Consider the following 24,158-nt stretch of genomic DNA (forward strand, 5'->3'; position numbering starts at 1 on the left):
GATTCTAGACTAGATGAGTCTCTGGCCTTATCTTCTTGTCAGATCAAAGATCAATGGATTTCCACAGTGAATATGACTGGTAATTCTGTGGAGGTAAGTTGATTGGTGATAACTGAATCCAGGCCTTCCTTCACCTGCTGAGTTTAAGCAGTAATCCACATAGCTGTGTTCATGTACTACTTATCTTACAAGATTAACACTCCTGGAATTCAGAACAAGCCTGTTACTGATATGTGATATATTTAAAATAATAAAATAAAATACAATGACTTAATCTTTGTACTCTACCAGGGTGAAGATGAAGCAATTATCCTTAAATCTTGCACACGACGGAAAACTGATTCCATAGAGAAGAGATTTTGCTTTGATGTAGAAGCGGTGGATCGGTGAGTTGTTGTTGCTCTTGCTGATTTGGTCTTTCCATCACTTGTGCAAATTGCATTCTATCACTGCAGCACTCCTTTAGAAGCAACAAAATATGGGGCTTGAAGATACCCCAAACTGCTCTCCTTCCGGAATTATCCACACCAAAACGTTCTGATAATAGTTGTTTGTATCACTATTGGTTTGTATTATATGGCAGACAGCATAAGAGACCAAAGGCCTCATTTAGTTTTACTACTTGGGAGTTGGTGCGACTGAATTGATTATCTGGTCCTTGTTCCAATTGAACACAAATTAGCAGTGGCTAGAGGGAAATTTGGGTCTTTCTTGGTAAGCATGTCTTGCACCTGTTTCCTTGGTACTTGGTCCCTGAAGTAAGATATGCATAATCAGGTCATTTTATCTTTTCTTTGTTCTGGGGTATTAAGAGGTCTTTGTGGACATGAATGTGTCTGCTATCATGGCCCATGGCTATGCTTTGCTGAAGTGAGGGGAAATTAGCATCAAATGGTTGCAGACCATCAACAGCAATAAAATACTGAAAGTTGTGTGAGTTGTGGACACACTGGAAATGATAAAGGAGAGTAGACACGTGCTCTTGAAAAAAAGAGTTGCTTTATTGAGGGATAATAGGGTTACAGAATGTGAAAAGAGGGTGGTTAATCCTGAGGCATGTTACCAGGTTACAGTACTGGGAAGGGAAAGAAGAAAGCCATTTGTCATAGCTACCTGCGTCTAACTAGGGCAATCTGTTTGTCCAGTGGCTTAAGCACGGGGTGAGTGTTGGGTGTGCCCAGGCAGCATGGGATGCGGAGTTCGATGGCAGGGTGTCCGATGGCAGTTCCTCATCAAAGACTCTTGAGAAAACTTAGCAGTCATGGAATAAGGAGACAGATTCATGTGTGGTTTGATAACTGGTTGAAGGAGAGGAAACAGAGGGTAAGGATAAATGATCATTTATCATCCCCAGGGATCTGTACTGGGGCCAGTGCTTTTTAATTTATTCATAAATGAGCTAGAAGGAGTAAGCAGTGAGGTGGCCAAATTTGCAGATGACACTAAACTATTTAGGGTAGTGAAATCCAAAAGAGATTGTGAGGAGCTCCAAAAGGATCTCTCCAACCTGGGGGTGTGGGAGACAAAATGGCAAATGCGGTTCAGTGTAAGCAAGTGTAAAGTGATGCATATTGGAGCAAAAAACGCAATTTCACATATAAGCTGAGGGGTCTGAGCTGTCTCTGACTGACCAGGAGAGGAACTGGGGTCATGGTGGACAGCTCATTGAAAGTGTCGACTCAGTGAGCGGCAGCTGTGAAAAAGGCCAATTCCATGCTTGGAATCATTAGGAAGGGTATTGAAAATAAAACTGTTAACATTATAATGCCATTATACAAAACTGTGGTGTGGCCATATTTGGAGTACTGCGTACAGTTCTCATCACCATATGTTAAGGACATTTTAGAACTGGAAAAAGGTGTAGAAGAGGGTGACCAAGATTATCAGGGGCCTGGAGCACCTTCTTCATGAGGCAAGGCTATACATCTGGGGCTTTTTAGTTTGGAAAAGAGGCAACTATGGGGAGACATGATAGAAGGGTATAAAACTATGTATGGAGTAGAGGGAGTAGACAGAGAAAATTTTTTCTCCCTCTCTTACAACACTAGAACCAGGGGTCATCCCATGAAACTGATTGCCAAGAGGTTTAGGACCAGCAAAAGGAAGTACTTTTCCACACCACACATAATTAATCTATGGAATTCTCTGCCACAAAATGTGGTGACAGCTAACAACCTGGATGGCTTTAAGGGGGAGTTAGATAAATTCTTGGAGGACAGGTCTGGCAATGGCTACTAGTCTGAAGGCTATAGGCATCCTCCAGCTTCAGAGTCAAGATGCCTGTGAAAAACAGTTGCAAGGGAGTAACAGCAGGAGAAAGTAAATGCCCTCAGCTCTTGCCTGTGGGCTTCCCAGAGGCATCTGGTGGGCCACCGTGTGAAACAGGATGCTGGACTTGATGGGCCTTGGGCCTGATCCGGTAGGGTTCTTCTTAAGTTCTTATGGTACATGAGCATTCTAACAAGGCGTTTCCCTATAATGCCTTTCAGATCATTTTGCAAACAACTGCAAATGGACTGAAGGAAATGCCCCTCTCTGATTGAATATGAGCATAGGCAGAGAGAGATGCCTGGCAGACCCAAATTAGAATTTAAAAGAGACAAAAGGTTAAGGAATGCAAGCTCGCATCCTGCCATGTACAAGTGTGATCCTGGGTCCAAATGAACAAGCCCTGTGAGGAATAATAATAAACTGGCTTAACCTATGCAGAGCATCTGCGTGCTAGTATTTGATTACTCCCCTCACCCCCTGCTACAGTTGCCCTCACCTCAGAGATCTCTCCACCCTCACCTGAGCCACACTCCTGCTCCTCCTTGGTTGCTTCCATCCCTCTCACCCCTCTTAGTCACTACATGCCTTTACTCCACTGCCTCACCCCTCTTGGTTGAGGCTACAGCGTTGCTAGTGCCTATTGGCGAAGCTGCAGCCCCTTTTCCCCAGAGACCTCACCCAAGCCCCACTCCTGTTCCTCCCCACAGGAGCAGCAGCAGCAGCGGTTGACTGGGCCTATCTTTGCTGCTGCTACCACCATGGCTGCTTGTTCCCTTCAGGCCACTGACAGACCCAGGCCTGTCCCTTGCCTGCCTGCCTGTATGCCTCCCTCTGCCTATTTGGGCCTTGGTAGCCCTAAATAGCAGCAGTGGTTGGCTGGGCCCTTCCTTGCTGCCAATAGGTGCCACCATGGCTTCTCGTTGCCCTCGGTCCTCTGACAGGCTCGAGCCTGTCCCTCGCCCTTCTTTCTTTCTTCCCCTCCCTTCTTTTTCTCTCTTTCTCTCTTATCCACTCACTCTTCCCCTCTGTCTTTCTTCCTCTCCTTCTTCTCTCTCTCTTTCTCTCTCCCTTCCTGAGTTAACAGATCTTGTTCATCTTGTTTCCTCATCTAATTCACACAACGGCAGCCTCTTTCTCCTGAAGTGGCTCTTTCCTTCCTCGTGACCCCTCTCTTCGCAGACCCTTGCCCACTTATATAGAGAGATTTCTCTCCTCTACAATCAAGAACATCTTCCAACCAGTAACAGTTGCATTCCAACTGTCCTTAACTATCACAGGCTCCCCCCCCCTATCTGCATATGGAATCCTCACTGCCCAATCACCATGGTGTTTCTGCTCGCGAACTCTCACTAGAGCTGCCACACACAGGATCAGCCACAGATACACCTTAGAGAATGATATATGTATGATATGCGCTCCTGGAGTCTGTACAGTCAAGTAATGATTGGATTAGGAGTGCATTTGTCCTGGTACACCAATTGCACCCTTTGCTGAAGCAGGTAAATCTAACTATGGTGATCCATGTCTTAGTCACATCATTACTTGACAATGTGCTCTGTGTGGGGCTGCCATTGAAGACTGTTGGGAAACAGCAACTGAGACAAAATGCGGACACCTGGCTGTTATCTGGGGTTCGGTCAATTTATATTACTCTGGTACTTTTAAACTGCAGTGGTTACCAGTGTGTCCATGAGCACAATTCAAGGTGCTGGTTCTTACCTTTCTAGCCTTAAATACCTTAGGATCTGGGTACTTGAAGGACTACCTTTCCCCATGTGAACCTGCTCACTCACTGCATTTGTCGTTGGACTGTTACCTTTGGAAGTCTGCTTAGTGTGGATATGGGGCAGGGCCATGTTAGTAGTGGTGACTAGACTGTGGATACCTTTAAGTCTTGCTGGCCCCTTTGGTGCTGGATTTTAGGTGAGCAGTAAAAACCCATCTCTTCTGCCTAGCATATTACTAATTGTTACTGGCACTTTTGTTTTGGTATTTTATTCTGGATGTATTGCTCCATATTTTAACACCACCCTTCATCTTTTTCCTCTGTTTTATTTTTTTATATTTATTGTATTTTTTTAAAGTGTGTAACTGCATCAATGGGCCATTCAGTGGGATAGAAAGTTGGGATATAAATATTTATAATAAATAAAATTTATATGTGAGCATGAGTCACATCTTGCATTATGAGCACCACTTTTTCAGAGAATTTTATGTCTGCTGGTGCTTCAACATCTCTGATTTTTCAAGCTCTTATTTTTGTTTAACTTCAGTATTTGAACTTTTTGTTGAGTCCATTAAACACAAACAACCTTGCTGTTTACAAATTTCTTAGCCATATATTAGATATCCCATTTTTAATTAGAACCTAAAAATCAAATTAAGTTTTTAACCTGTTTATTCAGCTAAAGATTTTAATGAGCTTTGGAATGGTTGGTAGTTAATGCAACTGAAAATATATTAGTGGCTCTCCATACTATTCAGTAATAATGGGTTTGGAGTTGTGGAAGATTAATTGCCTAGGAAATCCTCTTTCTTCCAAAAGAAGACTACAAATATGTGAATAGAAAAACTATAAAACATACCACCTAACTTGTATTACATAGTTAAGCCAGACCATCAAAAGGCAAAGTAAAAAAATGTCAGTGGGGGAGGCAAACACAACAAAGAAATGTATGTCATTGGGGTTTGTATAGTACAACTTAAATTTTATTCTGATGACATCTAGACTAACATTGCATGTGCCACAATGTTAGCTGGGAGGGGGAAGGAGAAGTGATTTTTGCTGGGTTTTTTTTCCTTCTGCAGCCCACTGCATAATTTATAAAAAGTAACTGTGAAAAATTATAAGAAATTAACTTTAATCTCAAGCAAAAATGTGGCTTGCTTTTAATGAACGGCAGTGACATCTAATTTTTAAGTAAATCCTATTTTTTTCTGACAAAAGATGAATAAGGGTATTCTGATTTCTCTTAATATACTTTAGTAAGAATGCTATGTTGATGGGGGAATAGTGAACTCTTTATGTTAAATTTATTCAGGTTCAATAAAACTGGGAGTACAGTGGTCATATTTGTAGCCATGTGGGATGAAAGACAGAAGAAGCCATCAATAAAGATTTTTTTTTTACTACAGCTGTGGAATCTGCTACCCAGTTGAAAAAAGAATAGAGAGAATTCAGTTTAGCATTTCCACTCAGCCATTTCTCATGCCTGCTAATGTGCAACTGCATTTCTATTGTGATTACAACCTAAATGGAGAGAAGGGATCAAAATGATCTGGCACTGGAGTGCAGTGAGAATAATTGGGTGGAGCCAGACCAAGAAACACAGATGATCTGTTTCAGTCACTCTCTTTTGCATTACATGCCACCAAGATGATGGTGCTCTAGAGGCCTTAGACAGATGGCATCAGTGACTCTGTGCTGCCTCCCAGCATTAATACCCTAAAATCCTCTCGCTCGTCCTGCTTCAAAGGATTGCAGCTAACGAGCAACATAGCAAAACAGTGTTGTACTCATAAATACCCCTTGCTCAGTGGATGTCAGGCAGCTTGATGCTTGACCTTGTGTTAAATTAAATCCCTAATCTGTTCTTCATAACCATGTCTGAGTCCTGATGTTTGGAAGTATTTTTTTCATCTCCTACAGTAACCATTAATCTAGTCAAATTAAATTCTTTTTACATTTAAAACTTGTTTTGCCATCCTTTGAGATTCATTTTACACTTATCAAAGGTAGAACAGGAATCCGCTTGAGAAATAAGGATAATGTTAGGATTGTAAGTCTACAGCTTCCTTTCTTTTGTGGTATGTTAACATTTGATAGGAATGTTGTGAAAGAATTTGGTTCTTCTCAAGGGTGTACACCAGCTACAAATTTTTAGTTTATTATCTGCCATTTAATTATTTTAGACTTCAATCCTGAACTCTCTTACTAGGGAGTAAGGCCCACTGAGCACAGTGGCGCTTTCTTTTGGGTAAATATGCATAGGATTGCACTGCAAATGGATAAAATTAGATGCCCTTTTGAAAAAACTACAAGAGGCCATTTTTAATGTTTTGCTTGTTACCGGAATACAGTGGTGCCAAAATAGCCTCATGTGCATTTAACTGAGTGTCCCCAGAAATTTGCTCCAAAGGTTTTTATTTTTAGTTGATATTTTTATTAAATAACTTCATGTGACTTTGTTTTGTGTGAGCAATTTGATAGTGAAACAGGATGGTGTCCTGCACCAGGAGAATTGAATGGATCCTATCACAGCCAAGCATGTGGCCAAACTGCTGTTCTTTTATATGCCCAAGTTACTAACCAATGAAGTGAGAATAATACCTTTTTGTCAGAGAAGTCTGGGGAAGAGGGAGATTAAACAAGTTTGTGTGATGAGATTCAGTGTTCTTTCAATTTGCATGAACAGTGTGTGTGTGTGTGTGTGTGATACACATACACACATATTTCTGTGTTTCTTCATGTGCTTTTCTTCATAGAAAAATGCAAACAGCTTGCAAGTGATGTTATCCCTGTCATGGGGTTATGCATTTCCCTTGATTGTGTCTTTGTGAATGATTGTACATGGCGTGGAAGCTTTTCTGCAAATGCAACATTGTCTCTAAATTAGTGCTACAGCAATCTCTAAAACCTTGCTGAGGAAATATATAAACATGGTTTCCTGTTTCTGTCCCAGATGGAATTGTAGGTTGAAATTTTTTAAAAGCTAAATGAGAATTGAACCATATTGGTTTGTTGTATAGCCTGTAGGGGGCGACCCTGTATGCATTATTAGATGACACAGTGTATGATTAAACTGGAAAATAATTAGTACTCACAGATGTTTCACATAAGAAAACTGCCACTGACATTAAATAGAAATATACTGTGGAATTCAGTTGCCTTCTGGCAGGAATTTTGTGGTGCTGAATACTTTTTTATTCCAGTTCCCTTACCTGCTTTTTTAAAATTAATGTGCAAATTCATAATTCTTATTATCCCTTTCACACCAATATTGTTTGGTCAATTTGATAATCTGAATATGAACCTGCTTGTAAGTAACATTTTATTGCTGCGTTAGCTGCCTTCCTTCAGACTATAACTGGGCAGAATGAGTAAGAAATGTGGACAAATTATTTAGGAAATAAATTCTTAACCCTGTTGTGAAGAACATGTAGAAGCAGACACACAGATCTGTAATATAATTTAATCACATTTTAATCCTCATAATTTCTAGCCCAATGTCTTTCCCACGAACTTTAGCTTCTATAATTGGCACTACTTGGGCACACGGGTATGTGCCAACAAAATGATGACAATCCCTTAACCCACAGGTTCTCAAACTTTGCTACTGTGACTGCCTAAAATAATACATAGTTACTCCCACCCCTTTCCCCATGATTAAAACTACTGATTTGATTAGGTGGTGATAATGAAGCACATTTACTTGTTGCTTTTCAGTGAGAAGGATGAGCTTGCTTACTTCTACTTAATATTGCAAATGTGTGTTATGTTTAAGACTGCCAATCTAATTTTGGGCTCCACGTTTTATTTTTGATATTTGTTTTTTATAGAAATAGCTGCTGAAAACCCTGATTTTTCAACCCTGAAGAAAATAATTACTTTCATAGCTTTCTCATTTAATTATTTGTACTCAGCTTGCACACTTGTCCAACATTTAGGAAGAGACGTCATCAGGAACTTCATTTTCAGAATGGTGTCAGAAGAGAGATAATAAGGCTGTTCAAACAACATGAGCCACCTGGGGTAACTCAGGTACCTCGTGTTGTCTGGAATTCTGTGAGTCATCCATTCCCAGCTGCTCCAGAACATGGTAGCCTTGCTTTTTTTACACAGAGTTTTACCAAGGTAAAGTGAACCTGTGGTTCGTTTTACCTCAGTAGGCGATTATGTGCACTCTGACCCCGGATAAACAGGCTTCCTGCCGGTCTGCTACCATTTCCTACAGTGAGCCGGGGCAGGTGGGGGGGGAGCAGCAACACGGAGTGTGGTGGCTGCTCTAATGAGAGCAGCCGCCACGCTCATGGCACTGGGCACTCTGGGATGTGGGAGGAGGATGCTTTCAGCTTTTGCCTTCACCACCCTCCCACTCATGTGGATGCACAGTGCGGCGAATGAAAAGACACCACTGCTCATTTGCCAGGGAAGGCAGATGAACTGAGAGCCCCCACCTTCCCCGCAGATCTGCCCAGCAGCGACCTGAGGTTATGTGAACAACCTCAATGAATTGCTTCTCTTCAGTAATACTGGGGATGCCAACTTTCACTTCAGCTTGAAACGTTACTTAATCCAGTCATAATTTCCCATTTCCAGATCAAGAAAGTATTTCTCAAAGTGGGAATTCAGTGAAGAAAGGTAACTCAAGATAAAGGTTTTTCATTTTTCCACTAATTCATGTGTCATTTCTCTCAATAAACTATTCCAAACTATGAAACATGTCCATTTTCACCTGCCATTTTCCTCTAAAAGAGTTCAGTTTTTTAAATGAATGATTTCAGTTTGTCACTGAGCTGAAAAATACTGCTATCTCCACATTGCAATAACTTTTTAAGAGTGTTCGGTTTCTCAAATATGTCACTTAAATATGACAACTTCATAACTGTTGCAAAATACATGATCACTGACATTATTTTAAAGATCATCTGTCTGTTCAAACGACTATGCTAAAACATTCTTCTGAGCCATCTTGATTTGCAGTGTTCTTTTAAGTGTGTTCTGTAACCTAAAAATTGTTGCTTTTAAAGGTCTTGATTTGATGTAGTCCACAGTATGGCTGGCAGTAGAACGTCCTCAAATATTGGGTTCACATGTTTGGAAGCAAGAGCTTGCCTATGAACAATGCAGTATGTCCATATGGCACCAGGAGATTGTCCCCAAATTAAAGTTTGAAGCCCTCCTTGGTAGCCTGCTCCATTGGTGCATATCTCCACATCGTTCAACCACTCCAGGAGAGTTGCACTCTTATAGCTATCAATAATTTGGAAAAGCTTTTCTTTCTTCCTGTAATTTCTTTACAAAGGAGCAAATCCTAACTGATTTTATTGTCATCAATGAATCTTACATTTGCTATTAAATGAACATCTTTAGTGCTAGCGTCTGCCTGAATGGTGTGGATGTGTGTGTAGCGGGATACAGTGGCTGACATCCTGAAATGAAGCACATGGGTAAAGAGGCTTACAGGGATGTGACAAGAGCCTGCACACAGCTTCCCCAGTCCTCCTAAGCACATGCTATAGTGTAAAATGACTCAGATTTCTGAGTACTGCTCGTTCTCTGAAAGGGCTCTGCAAGATTGGAAACCAGTCAAAACTCTAATGGCTTTTGCACAACAGTGTATGTGCAGGGGTAAAGGGGGAGTTGTGCAAGGGCTTCCATATCGCTTGAAACACTCACACTTCATTAATCGGAATGTCAGCCACTAATTGCTTTTTTTGACTCAAACAAATCAAGAGGTTTGTTAGCTAGCTCTTTATCAATTAGTTCTGGATGCCATTTTAATTTGTTTGGTTTCATTCTCAGTAGAAAGAGTTCTGTGACAATTTACACACTGAGGCTGTTCCTCACTACTAGTGCTCAAATTTGTGAAGCTAATTTTTATTCTACTTTCTTGGCTTTTTGTTCCTTTCATTTGTCACATCTTCAGCTTTTCTCTTCACACCTTTTAAAAGATTTTCCATTTTACCTAAAAGTTTGATGTAATAACGGAACTAGTAGTCAAAACGTGAAAACAATGCCCTCAGCTCAGCAACAGGGGTTCAATCACTTATCATCCTCCCTAACCCCTTACAGGGCCTCTTCCTTACTTGTTGCTCTGACGTCTCCAGCTTCAGTGGAATTTAAGGAGTATAGCTATGCAAATTGCAGAATCTTTATTTATTTGTTTAATTTACTATATTTATGCATCTCTAGGTGGTGTACAGAATTTAAAATACAACAAATATAAAAGAGTTAAAACAGTTAAAAATTTCACAGAATAAAAAGTAAAAACAATTTCATAAGATAAAAACAAATAAAACAGTTTAAAATTAATTTCAGTTAAAAGCCTGAGAAAACAGGTGTGTCTTGAGGGTCTTCCTAAAAGAAGGAGATGCAAGGAGCTCCGAGGCAGCCACAGAGAAGGCCCGGTCCCGAGTCACCACCAAATGAGCTTGCAGCAAGCATAACTGGACCTCTCCAGATGACCTTAATAGGCAACAGGGTTCATGACGAAGAAGCTGATTTCAGATTTTTAATCATAATCAGCTGATTTATGGTTAAAAATAAGCTGATTTCAGATTTCTATTCTTGATAGAGTTATATATTTGATTTCGTCTTACATGTCCTGTAAAGTAGGATATTCACACATACAGCCTAACCTAGTTTACAGCAGCCCAGCCTGGGTTAGACTACATGTGTGAAGTGCTAGGAGAGAGATTGCTCCCGGTGCTGCCCCCAGGCCTAGCCCACTTTTTGAACCCAGTCATGTGGGTGTGGGGCGCAGCAGGGGGAGGATGGTCGCCGCTCATCTTCCCTGCAGCCCATCCATGCTCTCCGGCAAGGTTGTGTGAAGGACCTCCTAATCTCAATGAACTAAATATTCAAAAATTAGGACAAGTGTTGAGAAATTAATATTAGATTATAATCTAGATAATGACCTAATTTTTGAATATTTAGATTTTGTAAACTATTTTAAAACTATTCTTTTAAATGTTGGAAAGTGATCCAAGTCAGAAATACAAAAAGAAAGAATATTGTTGAAAAGCATTTTTGTCACCCAAATGCTCACGAAGCTTTTGGTTCACCAAAATGCATGCAAAGCCTTTGTCTCTCTGTCACCAAAGTGTTGCCCAAATCCTCACAAAGCTGAGAGCAGGCACAGCAGCGCATTTCCTTGAATGATGGGCCAGAGCTTTCATCTCCCAAGAGGGAACTCTCTTCTGGCCCCTTGGCCAAAGAAGTGCTGTTGCTGTACCTTTCCTTGACTTTGTGAGCAGTGGAGGAGCTGGGTGGTTATTGGCTCTTGTCTCTTAGTCTGTCACCCCGACTCCCCGCCTTAGAGATGTGGGGTAAGACCTCTGCCTCTGACAGCTTTCTCCTGACTCTCAAGCCCCTTTAAAGTTGGTTGTGAACCCCTGGAAGGTCATGACCCACAGTTCAAGAATGCCTGCCTTAACCAATATTCAGAACAGGCCATGGGATTGCATTTCTTCTCTTTCTTGTGTAAACCTCTCTTTGTTCCCCGGCTGTCCTTAACTGTGGATCATTTATTGTGTGTGCAACAACCATTGTTAACCCTGCCTGGAGTTCCTTGCCTGATCATAAGAACATAATAACAGCCCTGCTGGATCAGGCCCAAGGCCCATCTAGTCCAGCATCCTGTTTCTCACGCAGAGAGTTCCACAAGTGGATCACGCGTTGTGTGAAAAAGTACTTCCGTTTGTTGGTCCTAGATCTCCTGGCAATCAATTTCATGGCGTGACCCCTGGTTCTAGTGTTATGTGAGAGGGAAAAGAATTTCTCTCTCCAAATTCTCCAAACCGTGCATGATTTTGTAGACCTCTATCAGGTCTCCCCGCAGTCATCTTTTTTTCTATGCTAAAAAGCCCCAGGTGTTGTAGTCTTACCTCTTAAGAAAGGTTCTCTAGGCCCCTGATCATCTTGGTTGCCCTCTTCTGCACCTTTTCCAGTTCAACAATATCCTTTTTAAGATGTGGTGACCAGAATTGTACGCAGTACTCCAAGTGTGGTCGCACCATAGTTTTGTATAAGGGCATTATAATATTAGCCGTTTTATTTTCAATCCCCTTTCTAATGATCCCTAGCATTGAATTTGCCTTTTTCACAGCTGCCGTACATTGAGTCGACACTTTCAACGAGCTGTGCACTACGACCCCAAGGTCCCTCTCCTGGTCAGTCACCGACAGCTCGGATCCCATCAGCATATACTTGATGTTGGGGTTTTTCATCCCAATGTGCATCACTTTACACTTGCTAACATTGAACTGCATTTGCCATTTTGTCGCCCACTCCCCCAGTTTGGAGAGATCCTTTTGCTGCTGCTCACAATCTGTTTTGGATTTTACTACCCGGAAGAGTTTGGTATCATCTGCGAATTTGGCCACCTCGCTACTTACCCCTGCTTCTAGATCATTTATGAATAAATTAAAAAGCACCGGTGCCAGTACAGATCCCTGGGGGACCCCACTTCTTACTTCCCTCCATTGTGAAAACTCTCCATTTATACCTACCCTCTGTTTCCTGTCTTTCAGCCAGTTAGCAATCCACACATGTACCTGTCCCCTTATCCCATGACTGCTAAGTTTCCTCAGGAGTCAGGGATGAGGAACTTTGTCAAACGCTTTTTGGAAGTCCAGGTATACTATGTCAACTGGATCACCTTGATCCACACATTCGTTGACACCCTCAAAGAAGTCCAAAAGGTTTGTGAGGCAAGATTTACCTTTGCGGAAGCCATGCTGGCTCACTCCCAGCAGGGCCTGTTCTTCTATGTGCTTTACAATTTTATCGTTGAGGATGCTTTCCATCAATTTGCCTGGAACGGACGTTAGGCTAACTGGCCTGTAATTTCCCAGATCGCCTCTGGGTCCCTTTTTGAAAATCGGTGTTACATTTGCTACTCTCCAGTCCTCTGGTACAGAGCCCTATTTCAGGGATAAGTTGAAAATTTTAGCAAGGAGGTCGGCAATTTCACGTTTGAGTTCTTTGAGGACTCTTGGATGGATGCCATCCGGCCCTAGTGATTTGTTAGCTTTCAGTTTTTCCAGACAGTTTAGTACATCTTCTCTTGTCACTACGGAGATGTTTCAATCTCCAAGTACTGAGGATCTGTGTCCTTCCAAAATTCCATGTGTGCTGCAAATATATAATGGATCTATTAACTGCTCACATCTCAAAAGCTTGAAGAAGCCTATATGTTCCTGTAACAGGGAACAGGGGGAGAGTAACTGGCCCTATCCACCCCCAGCAAAGTACCTCCAGTGATTGTTGCTGGTGTCTATCTTATGTTGTTTCTTTTTAGATTGTGAGCCCTTTGGGGAGAGTGGTCCATCTTATCTATTTGTTATTTCTCTGTGTAAACCACCCTGAACCATTTTTGGAAGGGCGGTATAGAAATCAAATAAATAAATAAGCCATGTCATTTTTTTCACTGATGTGCCTATATGCCAGTTCTGAGATGCTGAGCTACATGGAGGAGAGGAGAGCTGGTCTTGTGGTAGCAAGCATGACTTGTCCCCTTAGCTAAGCAGGGTCTGCCCTGGTTGCATATGAAAGGGAGACTAGAAGTGTGAGCACTGAAAGATATTCCCCTCAGGGGATGGAGCCGCTCTGGGAAGAGCAGAAGGTTTCAAAGATCCCTCCCTGGCTTCTCCAATATAGGGCTGAGAGAGAGTCTTGCCTGCAACCTTGGAGAAGTCGCTGCCAGTCTGTGAAGACAATACTGAGCTAGATAGACCAATGGTCTGACTCAGTATATGGCAGCTTCCTATGTTCCTATGGTGTCAGCACCATAATTCTAGGAGTCTGAGTCCAGGCAGGTGGGAAAGAGACAGTGGTGGCTTGTGGACACTGGAGTGTAGCAGAGGAAAAGGCAGAGTATACCTTTAATGATTGGTAAAAGCTTCCACGCTGCTGCCTGGCATCACATGCAGCTAACCCACTGTGCGCCCCACTCCTGCTGCTCAGCTGCCTAATGTGGATGCCCAGCAGTCATTTGAGGGGTCAGCACAGCAGGTTTTTGTAGATTGGCTGTATAGGATGACGAGTGGTGGGAGCTTTTACCAATTGTTAAAGATGTACTCCACCTTCCACTCTGCCTCAGCGTCCAGCAACTGCCCCGGATGGAGAGTTACACAGAGTTGGCCAAAATGTGTATTCATGTGGATAGTAGTAATTTAAAGTGATCGGGGGGAGGGAATTGTTGGAATCTATGAACAGTTATCAGTCCCTTAATTTGGCTATGCAGGTTTATTATGTTGACCAAGCATAAGTAAGAGGCTACCTGCAGCTCTGTTATAAGTTCATCTCCCCCCCCCCACCTTTGGGATGAGCTCTGTGCTGTCAAATGCAATACAACCTGTACTTGTTCTTTTGCTGTGTCACATTTCTAGTGACCTTTATAGATGAATGAAATCTTGAAATTAGCATGTTATGGCTAATACCATGTAAACTTCAGATCCATTTCTCTCTCTTTCCCCCACCTTTTCCCTGCACCCACTTACATACTTTTTTTTTTTTTTTAAGAGAGATGTACAAATGTTGATTCCCAAATGGTGGATTATTCACTGTCAGTGGAGTGCCAGAGATGTGTAGGTGAGCTCTCAAGCTACCAGCGATGGGTGGTAAATGCAGTGCAACTTGAAGAGCTCATGGATGAGGAGGGAAAGTGACATTTGAGTCCTGAACTAAAAATATCATCTGTGGATTTAACATCTTCCTTACCTTACAGTATAGGAAGCATTATTTTATTGTTCCGTCCAGGAATGGCCCCTAAATTCCCCTCTTCATGTTTACTAGTTGAACACATGCTTGCCAATATTTGGATCATGCAGCAAGTGTTAAACATAAACTAGCTAGGCTTTGCTCCTCTGTGCTGTTTTCCCCAGCAATTTCCCCCTCCCCCGTTTAAAAATGTAACTAAGAGGTGGAGTATATCTTGTACCCTAATTTATATGTGATTTTCATTTGAAAAATTGGAATGCAGCAAAGGTTTGGGTCAGTATGGTGCTTCTTTTCAGGAAGTTTTGGACCAATAATTTTGACTATATGGAGGAAGACAGGCAGTATTTTCCAAATATACTTCTAATGAACCATCTTTTCTGTATGTGACAAGGTGGGAAGTTTAGACTTCTAGTTAATGCCTCTGCCTTGCATCCAGAGATGCTTTAAAGGATTCTTCTGAAAGGCTTTCAAAAGCCAACTGGCTAACACAACTTGGCTTTAAAATATGTTGTCTTGTTTATTTGTAAACCAGTTTTAACATGCACTCAGGTAGTAAGCCATGTTGAAAATGCTTCTCAAACAGGTGGGGATGGTTGATTACTCTCTCTGCAGGCATGATGCTTTCTAAGAACATCATCAGAGGCTTTGATAAAACTACAATGGTTGTTAGGCTGCTAACTGAACATACAGTCTTTTACTATTGATTTGTCTCAGTGGTTCTGAAATGTGTTTACCAGGAAAATTGTTTATGATAAATGGCGCACATTCCAAGCTTGTGTTACTATTCTGTAATCGTGTTCTTTTTAAGTGTCTTTGTAGATACAGTTCAAATGAAAAGAAAACATTGATTGAAAGATAAAAGTGAGCACTGATTGCACGGTGCTAGTTCAATATCTAGATTTTTTATCGTGAGATGAGCAACTCCATTATTGTAGGCTCTTTTCAGCATTTCTCAGGTAACAACAGATTCTTCTAGCTGATGCAGCACAGAAACTGCTGAATGTATTTCTGTTGGTAAAGAGCATGTCATGTGAGCTCATCAGTGTGAGGTTGGTATTTCTAGGGAAGAAATATCCACCTATAGGAAAAACTCCCGGGGGACTGTTTAATTTCAGTGCAATATTCCAAATAGGCTGACGGTCATGTGGTTTTTCCCCTAAGTATATTTTTCCAGAATGCTAATCCCATAAGTATCTAGTGACTCTCTCTGCAAAGAGATTAGCAATAATAGCCTACAATATGTCTGGATTATTTGGATCTAGATGTGGTGCAAGTTGGAACAGCTTGTGTCCTTTGCTGGGTAAATTGTGTGAATGCTTTGTATATATAATTATTATTCTCTTGCCATCCAATTGGCCTTTTGCTAATGCCACTGGATTAGAATTTGGGATTCTTAAACCCCTTTCTATTGCTTCTCTCTTGTCTTTAGCCTGGGGCAAAAGCCAATGGCCAAATGTCAAGTTTTTTAGAATAGATATTAACTTTTTCCTGACAACCAGAGGCATTCCTTGTTTCAACAGTCTTCTGAGTTGGTTTCATTGAAGCATTTACTTTCTAGGTGCCTGTTCAGGTGTGTTCTGCTTTATATTTTCCTGATTACACAGATCCTTGTAGTCTTTGGTTTTTTCAGGCATTGATTAGCAAAAGAGAGCATGGAATTCAGTAATGATTTTCTATAAGAAATTAAGGCTCATGAAGTCCATGCAACCATTCATCTTTTTGGGGCTCTATGAGCATAAACTACTGAGTCTGGATTATTGATGTTGTTCCTGTTATTTTGAAATTGTAGTTCCTATTACAGGTTTGTGGTTTTGATGGCTTGAAATTATCATATTTTGTGGGAACTGAGGTGGGGAAGAAGTAAAGGGAGAGAGGGGGAAACCAGGTTTGATTGAATTCAGCTTCTGGCAGCAAATTTGTGTGTATATTGGATGGCCTGAACTTTACATTGTTTTCAAGGTATAGTATTATTACAAGCTTGAAATGTAATGTGTTGGGCCAGATGAAACCCCAGCTTCACTTTTTAATGACTACAGTTTTCTATCATGCTGAGAGGGAAAGTTTCCTTCTCTCTTGAGCATTATTACTTGATCCTGCTAATTGACGGGGATAATCAAAAGAGATGGGTCAGCTGCAGCGTGCAGCAAATGAGCATTTCCATTTTGTGCAGTGCTTGTCTCTTAGTAAATGCACTTAATGTTTGTGTCTATAAACATGTAAAGTTAAAATTGGCCCTTAGAAATTGTTGGCACAGGTTTGGAAAAGCAGTCATTTTTTATTGCTGTGCTATGTGTCATGGTTGATTTGTTTGGGTGAGTGTGTTGGGGTGAGGGGGAGCTGTTACCTTGGAACAAGCATTGCCTGTGCTCCAAATGCCCTTTGATACCTTTTAAAATCATTATTTAAAAAATAAGGAAATTGAATGGTAATCTAATTTAAGAATTGATTCCCAGTTTGGCTCAATTATCCCCCCGCCCCCGAAAGTGGTTCTCTCCTCCAGGTCTGAAGCTTGAATTTAGACTGTGGAAAGATGCCATTTGCTGAATTTGCCATCTTTTCTCCCTTTGCTTTTGTGATTTTGTCTTTTTAGACAAGTTATTCACAGCATCATTCCATTAATCTCTGCAGGCCTGGAGTGATTACAATGCAGGCACTTTCTGAAGAAGACCGAAGGCTGTGGATGGAGGCAATGGATGGCCGGGAACCGGTAAGCAAGAATGTTTTGATGAATAGTATTGAGGCAAAAAACCCTCAAAAAGCTCTCTTCACGACTTGGGTCAGTTTGTTTGCTGTGAAGCTGTGTGCATCTCATTGATCATGCAAGGGCAGCTTTGTGATGTTGGCAAAAGATTCCTTTTTAATTCTTTGGTTAAATACTTGAAGTAGTACTCCTTCTCCAGTGGTAGAATAGCAAGTATGGTGAATATAACCCAGGTTTGATCAAATATTGCCTCCATTCTGCACAGGAAAGCAAAACAAGAAAAGAAAGTACAAATGTGAAGTCTTCAAAACTTGCTGCTGTCTGCTGAGTTGGTAGCTATTAAAAACTGGCCCATACTCAGTTTCACAACCTTAGATCTCCTTGGGGAAATGGTCTTATAGGCCAGCCCTAGGAACTGAGCACAATGCTGCACAGCAGATCACAGGGTGCCGACAATGAGGGAGGCTTCGGCTGCCGTGCATGCGGGACAGGGCCTTCTCTGTTGCTGCCCCCAGACTCTGGAATGCTCTCCATTCGCTCCTCAGTCCATCACAGTTTTTAGAAAGTATGTTAAATCTTGGCTTTTTACCCAGGCTTTTATATGATTGTCTCTACTGCTGCTTCTTTGTATTTTGTATAGTTATTTTATGCTTGTATTTTAAATCTTTTTAGTCATATTTATCATTTTATATTTTAGCTTACAATTTTCACTGTGTATTTTTATAGTCTTGTTTTAATTTTTCTGTGCGAACCGCCTTGGGATTGTTTTAATAAAAGGCGGTATATAGATTTAACAATAAACCAACAAGCAAACAAATTAAGATTCTCACCTTTTATGGGTCAAGGGGTCAAAGAGAAACCTGCCTGTTTTGGTTCCCCTGCCCCCAGCAGGATCCATTGTTGGATTTGGACCTCTCTGAAGCCTGGGCTGGTCCTAAGTGGTTCCATTCTTGTTTTACAGGTAGTGTGTGAAGGGGTGACACTTTAATGCTTACACAAGTGGCTGTTACTAGGTTGCTTGTTTAGGATGCACAGATTAGGTTGTTAGCTTCTGTGGCAGAGGAAGAAAATCAGCGTTTTACTAAACTGCCGCTTCCCCAGCTAAGCATTCTGAAAGTGTGTCAGCAGAGAACACAGTGTCAGCTCTACCTTGTTGATTCTCTCCAAACTGCTCTTATAATTAAAGATAATTTTTGGATAAACATATGAACTTCACATGAGTGTTTGGTAGGAGTTTGCTCTTAAGATCTACTCGGAAAAGTAAGCAAGCATAGTTCAGTGGCTAAACATGTGCGCAAGGAGAGATGGAACAGCAACATACTTATGGATCTCTGTAAATGCATTGGCAGTTTTGATTAATTTGCCTGAGTAGATGAATATAAAGGAGTCCAGTTAAAAACCCTCACCCAGATATAAAATGTACTTTACTAATCCAGTGTGCGGATCAGATACGCTGCAAAGTAACTCACAGGAAAAAATCACCTTCCAGGGTTTCTTTGAGCATGACACCAGCTACAGATAAAAAGCCCAACCCTTTATTATTTCTCTTTGGTGGTAGAGGAATCGAATAGTAGCAAAGAAATGGTGTCTTCACTTGCTCAAAAATGACACTGAACAAGTGCTGGTCAGTTTGGCATTCAGTTCAATTTGAGGGAAAAATGACCACAACACTGTCAAAGTACACAGTGCAATTTAAAAATTACATAGGGCAGGAAGTACCACAGGACAATTGACCTCATTAAGATGGAGGAATTCAGTTATATATAGAAATTTCTCTCTATCTGTTTTTCTACTTTTGTGGGTCAGTCTGACCCCACTATCAGTGTGAAGGTTTTCAGTGTGCTGTATCTGATTGATTGAAGAATGTGCTTGATAGCATTTTTCTTAAGAGGGAAAAGGAGCCACTATCTTTGTTTAGTCAAGTGTGTGCATGAACACAGACAGACACATACACATATACAGTACAGGTGGCCCTTATTATTTGCGGGGATTCTGTTCTCACCTAAAGGTGTGAATACGGGAACCCTGAATAACAAAACCTTGCCCCTATGGGAATCCAGCGTTTTGGTTCCTACAAACACACACAAAAGGGCTAAAAAAAGAGGGGAGGCAAAAATAAGAGAAATAAAGTACTGTATCTTGCTCTCCAGATCTCCAGCAATGACCCTACAACCCGCCAGTTCCTTTGATTTTATGTGGCAAGTTGCAGTATTTTTTTTTAAAGAGCTACAAAATGGCTCTGCACTGTAAAATGGCAGCCAGAAATGGCATCAGAAGTCATTTCCAGGTCATTTCTCGCTCAGTCCATTTTACATCCCACTCAGGTTGAATCAGGAAGGCCCCATTCTGAATTCAGGTGCGCGCACACTGCCTTGATACTGCTGCCCAGAACAAAACTAATTCCGTCCAAAGATGAAAAAAATTAGAGGAACTACTGGTGGCAGGGTCTCAGGGGCCACACCTCATGCCCCAGACACGCCCCTCCCCCACGTCTGACATCAGATGCTGTGAGCATGATTTAGCTGTGAAACGGTGCCGCGCAGCCCTGTTTGGGAGTTAGATCGGCAAGCACTGTGTTTGCAGTGCGGCCAGAGGGGCAGGGAAAGGCGCTCCAGCCATGCTACAAATGCAGCACTGGCTGATCTAACTCCCAAATGGGGCTGCGCAGACCACGCCCCCGCATCTGACGTCCGATGCTGGGTGTGTGGCTAAACACTCCCTGTGTCTGATGCCATATGCAGGAGGGTGGGGCTGGGGGGCTGCGGCGGCTGAACCCGAGCTACCGCTGGCCTTCCTCCACGCCTGGGGGAGCTGCAGTCTCAAGAGTTTCCTCTAACATTTGTCCATGCGGTATTATATTGGCACCTTTGTGCCAGTATAGTTAAGCTGGAGAGTATTTTCAACATTCCACCATGATAAGCCCTGAACATTCTATTACTTATAAAATCATTTGTCTAATCTACCTGGCCATCAGCACACATCCACTAGGTGACAAGATACACCCCACCCCTCTGCATATTTGGTGAAGATCTGTTGGGAAAGGGCTTAGATACAGCAGTTTAAAGTTGTTGTTTTTTCTTTTTTGAACAGGGGTTTAAAGCGTTGTTGACATTTTTTCTGAGGAAGTGCTATTTAAATGATTTTGTAGTCCATTTGCATAGTTTCAGCCTTTAGGCTGCATGCCATAAAAGTGCCTTTTGCATAGTGCCTTGATTGGAGATGCATCAAGCAGAAATTCATCAGGCGTGTTTTTAGGAAGTGATTGGGGAAACTGCACCTGTTAAATGTTTGCTTGGATGCATCCCTCCCCAGCCCAGTGTCCAACTGAAAAGCCAAAGGAAAGTGTGGGTGAACGTAGCCTTATTTCTAAAGCCATCAACATATACCAGACTACAATGTCTTTACAGCTTATATGGCATGGGCGTTACGATGGGCACCTTAACTTGCAATTTCCATTCTTTCTAGAGCATGAGTGAAAATGTAAAGCAGCTTAACTCTCATTTTAAACCAAAGATTTTTGGATTACTGAATTATATGTTTGACTTCTGATTAGTGTCCAAGTTCAAGATGCTGATTGTCACCTTTAGTGAGTATATGGGGCAGGACCTTCTCTGTAGTTTTGCCTAGTCTCTGGAATGCCCTTCTCCAGGGGAGTCTGTTCTGTCCTTTTCAGTTTGTTTGGTGAGCATTAAAAACTTGTTTATGTTGCTGCACTTTTTATGTGTCTCAACAAATTAGACATTTCCTTTATATGGCTTTTGATATCAGTTCTCTGGTTTTCTATCAATTTTAATATATTGTGTTTTTAATTGTAAGTTTGTTTGTTTATTACACTTCTGTCTCAGCCTTTCCTTTGTGAGGGTAGAATACATAATTCTTATATCCTCACAATAACCCTGTGAGGTAGGTTAGGCTGAGATAGAGTGACTGGCACAAGGTCATGTAGCGGAGCTTCATGGCTAAGTGGTGATTTCAGTCTGGGTTTCCTAAGTCCTACTCTGACCACTACACCATGTTGTTAATTGTTTTCAATGTCCTTTACAGAGAAAGTGGTGTGTGCGTGTGTGACTCAAATTTTTGCCATTTACAGTTTGTCTGAAGCAGTCTTAATTGGTTGGACCAGTAAAAATAAGTTTCTATGCATTCTGTAAGGCCTATTTGTCTTTTGATGAACCAGAACAAAATAGTATACAAAAATGGATGAAATGAGTTTTGTGAATCAGGCACAAAATGGAGGTGAGAGAGTACAAAGATTTCTTGCAGTGACTGTTGTGTGGGCTTTTGCCCACTAGATGGTGAGGTGAGACTTATTGGCTCCTTACATTCATGTTGTCTTGTACCACGTGAGAACTCTGGTCTCGGAAAATTCAGTAGCTGTAACACACACACACACACACACACACGTGTGTGTGTGTGTGTGTGTGTATTCACAAAGATCTTTCTCTTCGAATATTAGTGACTTATTGGTTTTAATGAGAGATGGGAGGAAAACAAAAGAGTCAGGTTCAGTAGCCTGCCTGATTATTGTTAAATGTTTGATGTTGTTTAGGTAACTGAATTTCCAAGCAAGTGCCACGTATTGCTGAGACCTATTTCCTTCAGCCTCCTTGGGGGCAATGTTCTTTCAGCAGCAAATAGGTTTTGCTGATGCATCCTGTGGGACATTGTGGAACCCTCTTCCTTCCCCAGCCCCAGGAGCTTTTACCGAGGAAATTCTGGAAATTCACTGCTCGCAATATTTGTCCCCTGGGATTTCTCTGTGAGTAATGACAGAACAGTGATGGATGAGAACAGACTTCTTGTGTGCACAGCTGCCAGCCCTTCAGTGTATGGCAGACTTTCCTCTACTGCAAGCCGGACCTTCTCAGTTTCTAAAAATTTTGTTGCGATTACATCTTTCAACTTCTGCTCTTAGTGTCCTGGTTGCACTCTCTCTGACAACACTACTTTCACTTGTAGTGCAGACCAAAAACAACAACAAGGGGGGGGGGAGAGTTACGAAGTTACAAACTCCTGCAGGGAGGAAATTTTCACCACTCTCACCTCGGCATTTAAGGTGTCTGATTATATTTAACTTGACTGGGGATGTCAGTGCTTATTGAATGGGAGTTTCCTCTGAATACATTTCATTCCTAGATTGGTTTTTTAAGAGAGGTTGAAATATTGGCAGTATACATTTTACTTGGTGCAAGAAGCTGCTGCTGCTGCTTTCTTTTCCCCTTTCTCTCCTGGAACTACTCATCATCTGTTTCAAAAAGCAACAATGAGAACTGGCTTCTGCAGTTGCTGCTGGGCTTCAGTGTTTCCATGGTGATCTGTTGTCGCTATACTCATGATGCTCCATTCCTGTTCCATGTAGCTGAACTGTCTGTTTTTTCTCTCTCCTTACACTGAACATAATAGTATGATTCCATGACTAGCATGACCCCAACTTACCTTGAAGGGGAATGGGTCATGCTTCAGGTTTCATTATGTCTGGAATGACATTTGATCGATTTGTCCAGGACAGTAATTCATAATGCCCAGACCCCTGTGGCGTAAGCGCAATGTGTCTTGTGGGATTTAGCCCACAAAGTGGATTAGAGGCCTAGGCAGCGGCTGGAAGTGGGTGCAGAGCAGCAGATAGTATTGGAAGCCATTTACAGGTACACTGAGGGTTTCAGAAATAGGTTTCTGAATGTGAACTGTTGTCAGAAGATGCACTTCTTCTCCCGGAAGTGTGATCCTCTCTTTTTAAGGGATATGCACATTGAACTGTTCATCTACCCTTTCTCTAACATGCCTGTTTATACAGCCTCACAACCTAGTTATAGAAATCTGCAGTAAATAAAGGTTGATGCACCTATAATGCTGCCTGATCAAGAGCACCATGAAAAAATTGTGCGTTCCTTCCCTTCCCTTCTTTTGCTCTCCTCTTGCATGCAACCCCTCACTCAATGTTCACAGCTAACTGTGGCTAGCATTACATTTGCACAGGTGTTTTCCTCAGCCCACAGTTTGCAAACTTACTTCTAACTGGCTGCAAACTGGTTTGAAGCTTTGTTGTATTTTTTTAGTATTTGTTTTCATTGTTTATTGAATAATTTTCACATAAGAAGTAACAATATGATATACAAAAAGGAAACATACAGAAAAAGAAAAGAACAGAAAGAAAGAAAACATACAGTGTTTTTTTAATCTTCACCCACAAACAGAGATGCAGCTAGGTAAATTTGGAGCCTAGACCTAATGGTGTTAGCCCCCACTGCCACCCCCACACTGCTAGATAAGCATTGTCTCCCTACACACAGGCAAGCAAGGTCTCATAGGAGGAATAGGATTCTCATGGACTAAACAATGGAAACTTCACCTTGAATAAGCAGAATTAGTTCAGATACAAACTGTTCCGGGTAATTTTTACAAACTATTGACCCCAACTAAAGGTACAAAACTGTAACACACATCACCTAAAGAATCCAAAATTGCATGAACAGTTCTGAATGCCCAAACATTTTCCTGTTGATCTGGCACCTGGTGTTCTGGTTCTCTGGTTGGGTGAGGTGGTGTGTGTGGTGTGGCTAGCAAGGGAGGTGCACGCTGGCTGGCTCTGCAGGTGCCACCCAGCGCTGCTGCGTTTCCCTGGTCTCCATTCACGCCTGGCATGTTTGTCCTCAGCACTGGAAGGGGCGAGATTCGTGCCTGGCAGAGGAGTACTGCTGTTGATCAGGAAGGAGGAGTCAGGAGTCACGGCTGGTGGGGGGA

The 24,158-nt window shown here is 41.7% G+C and overlaps 1 protein-coding gene across 8 annotated transcripts in view; it reads left to right on the forward strand.

The window, feature by feature from the left end:
- The window catches only part of ARHGAP26 (Rho GTPase activating protein 26), a 387,242-nt gene that overhangs the window by 145,038 nt on the left and 218,046 nt on the right, over window positions 1-24,158 (forward strand). For all 8 annotated transcript variants that reach the window (XM_053295420.1, XM_053295423.1, XM_053295421.1 and 5 more), the window contains 2 exons: window positions 292-386; window positions 17,345-17,423. In XM_053295420.1, coding sequence (XP_053151395.1) covers window positions 292-386; window positions 17,345-17,423 — 174 coding nt within the window. The remainder of the gene's footprint in view (window positions 1-291; window positions 387-17,344; window positions 17,424-24,158) is intronic.

The sequence above is a fragment of the Hemicordylus capensis genome, chromosome 2 (assembly GCF_027244095.1).
Source record: "Hemicordylus capensis ecotype Gifberg chromosome 2, rHemCap1.1.pri, whole genome shotgun sequence".
In the NCBI taxonomy this organism is placed as follows: Eukaryota; Metazoa; Chordata; class Lepidosauria; order Squamata; family Cordylidae; genus Hemicordylus; species Hemicordylus capensis.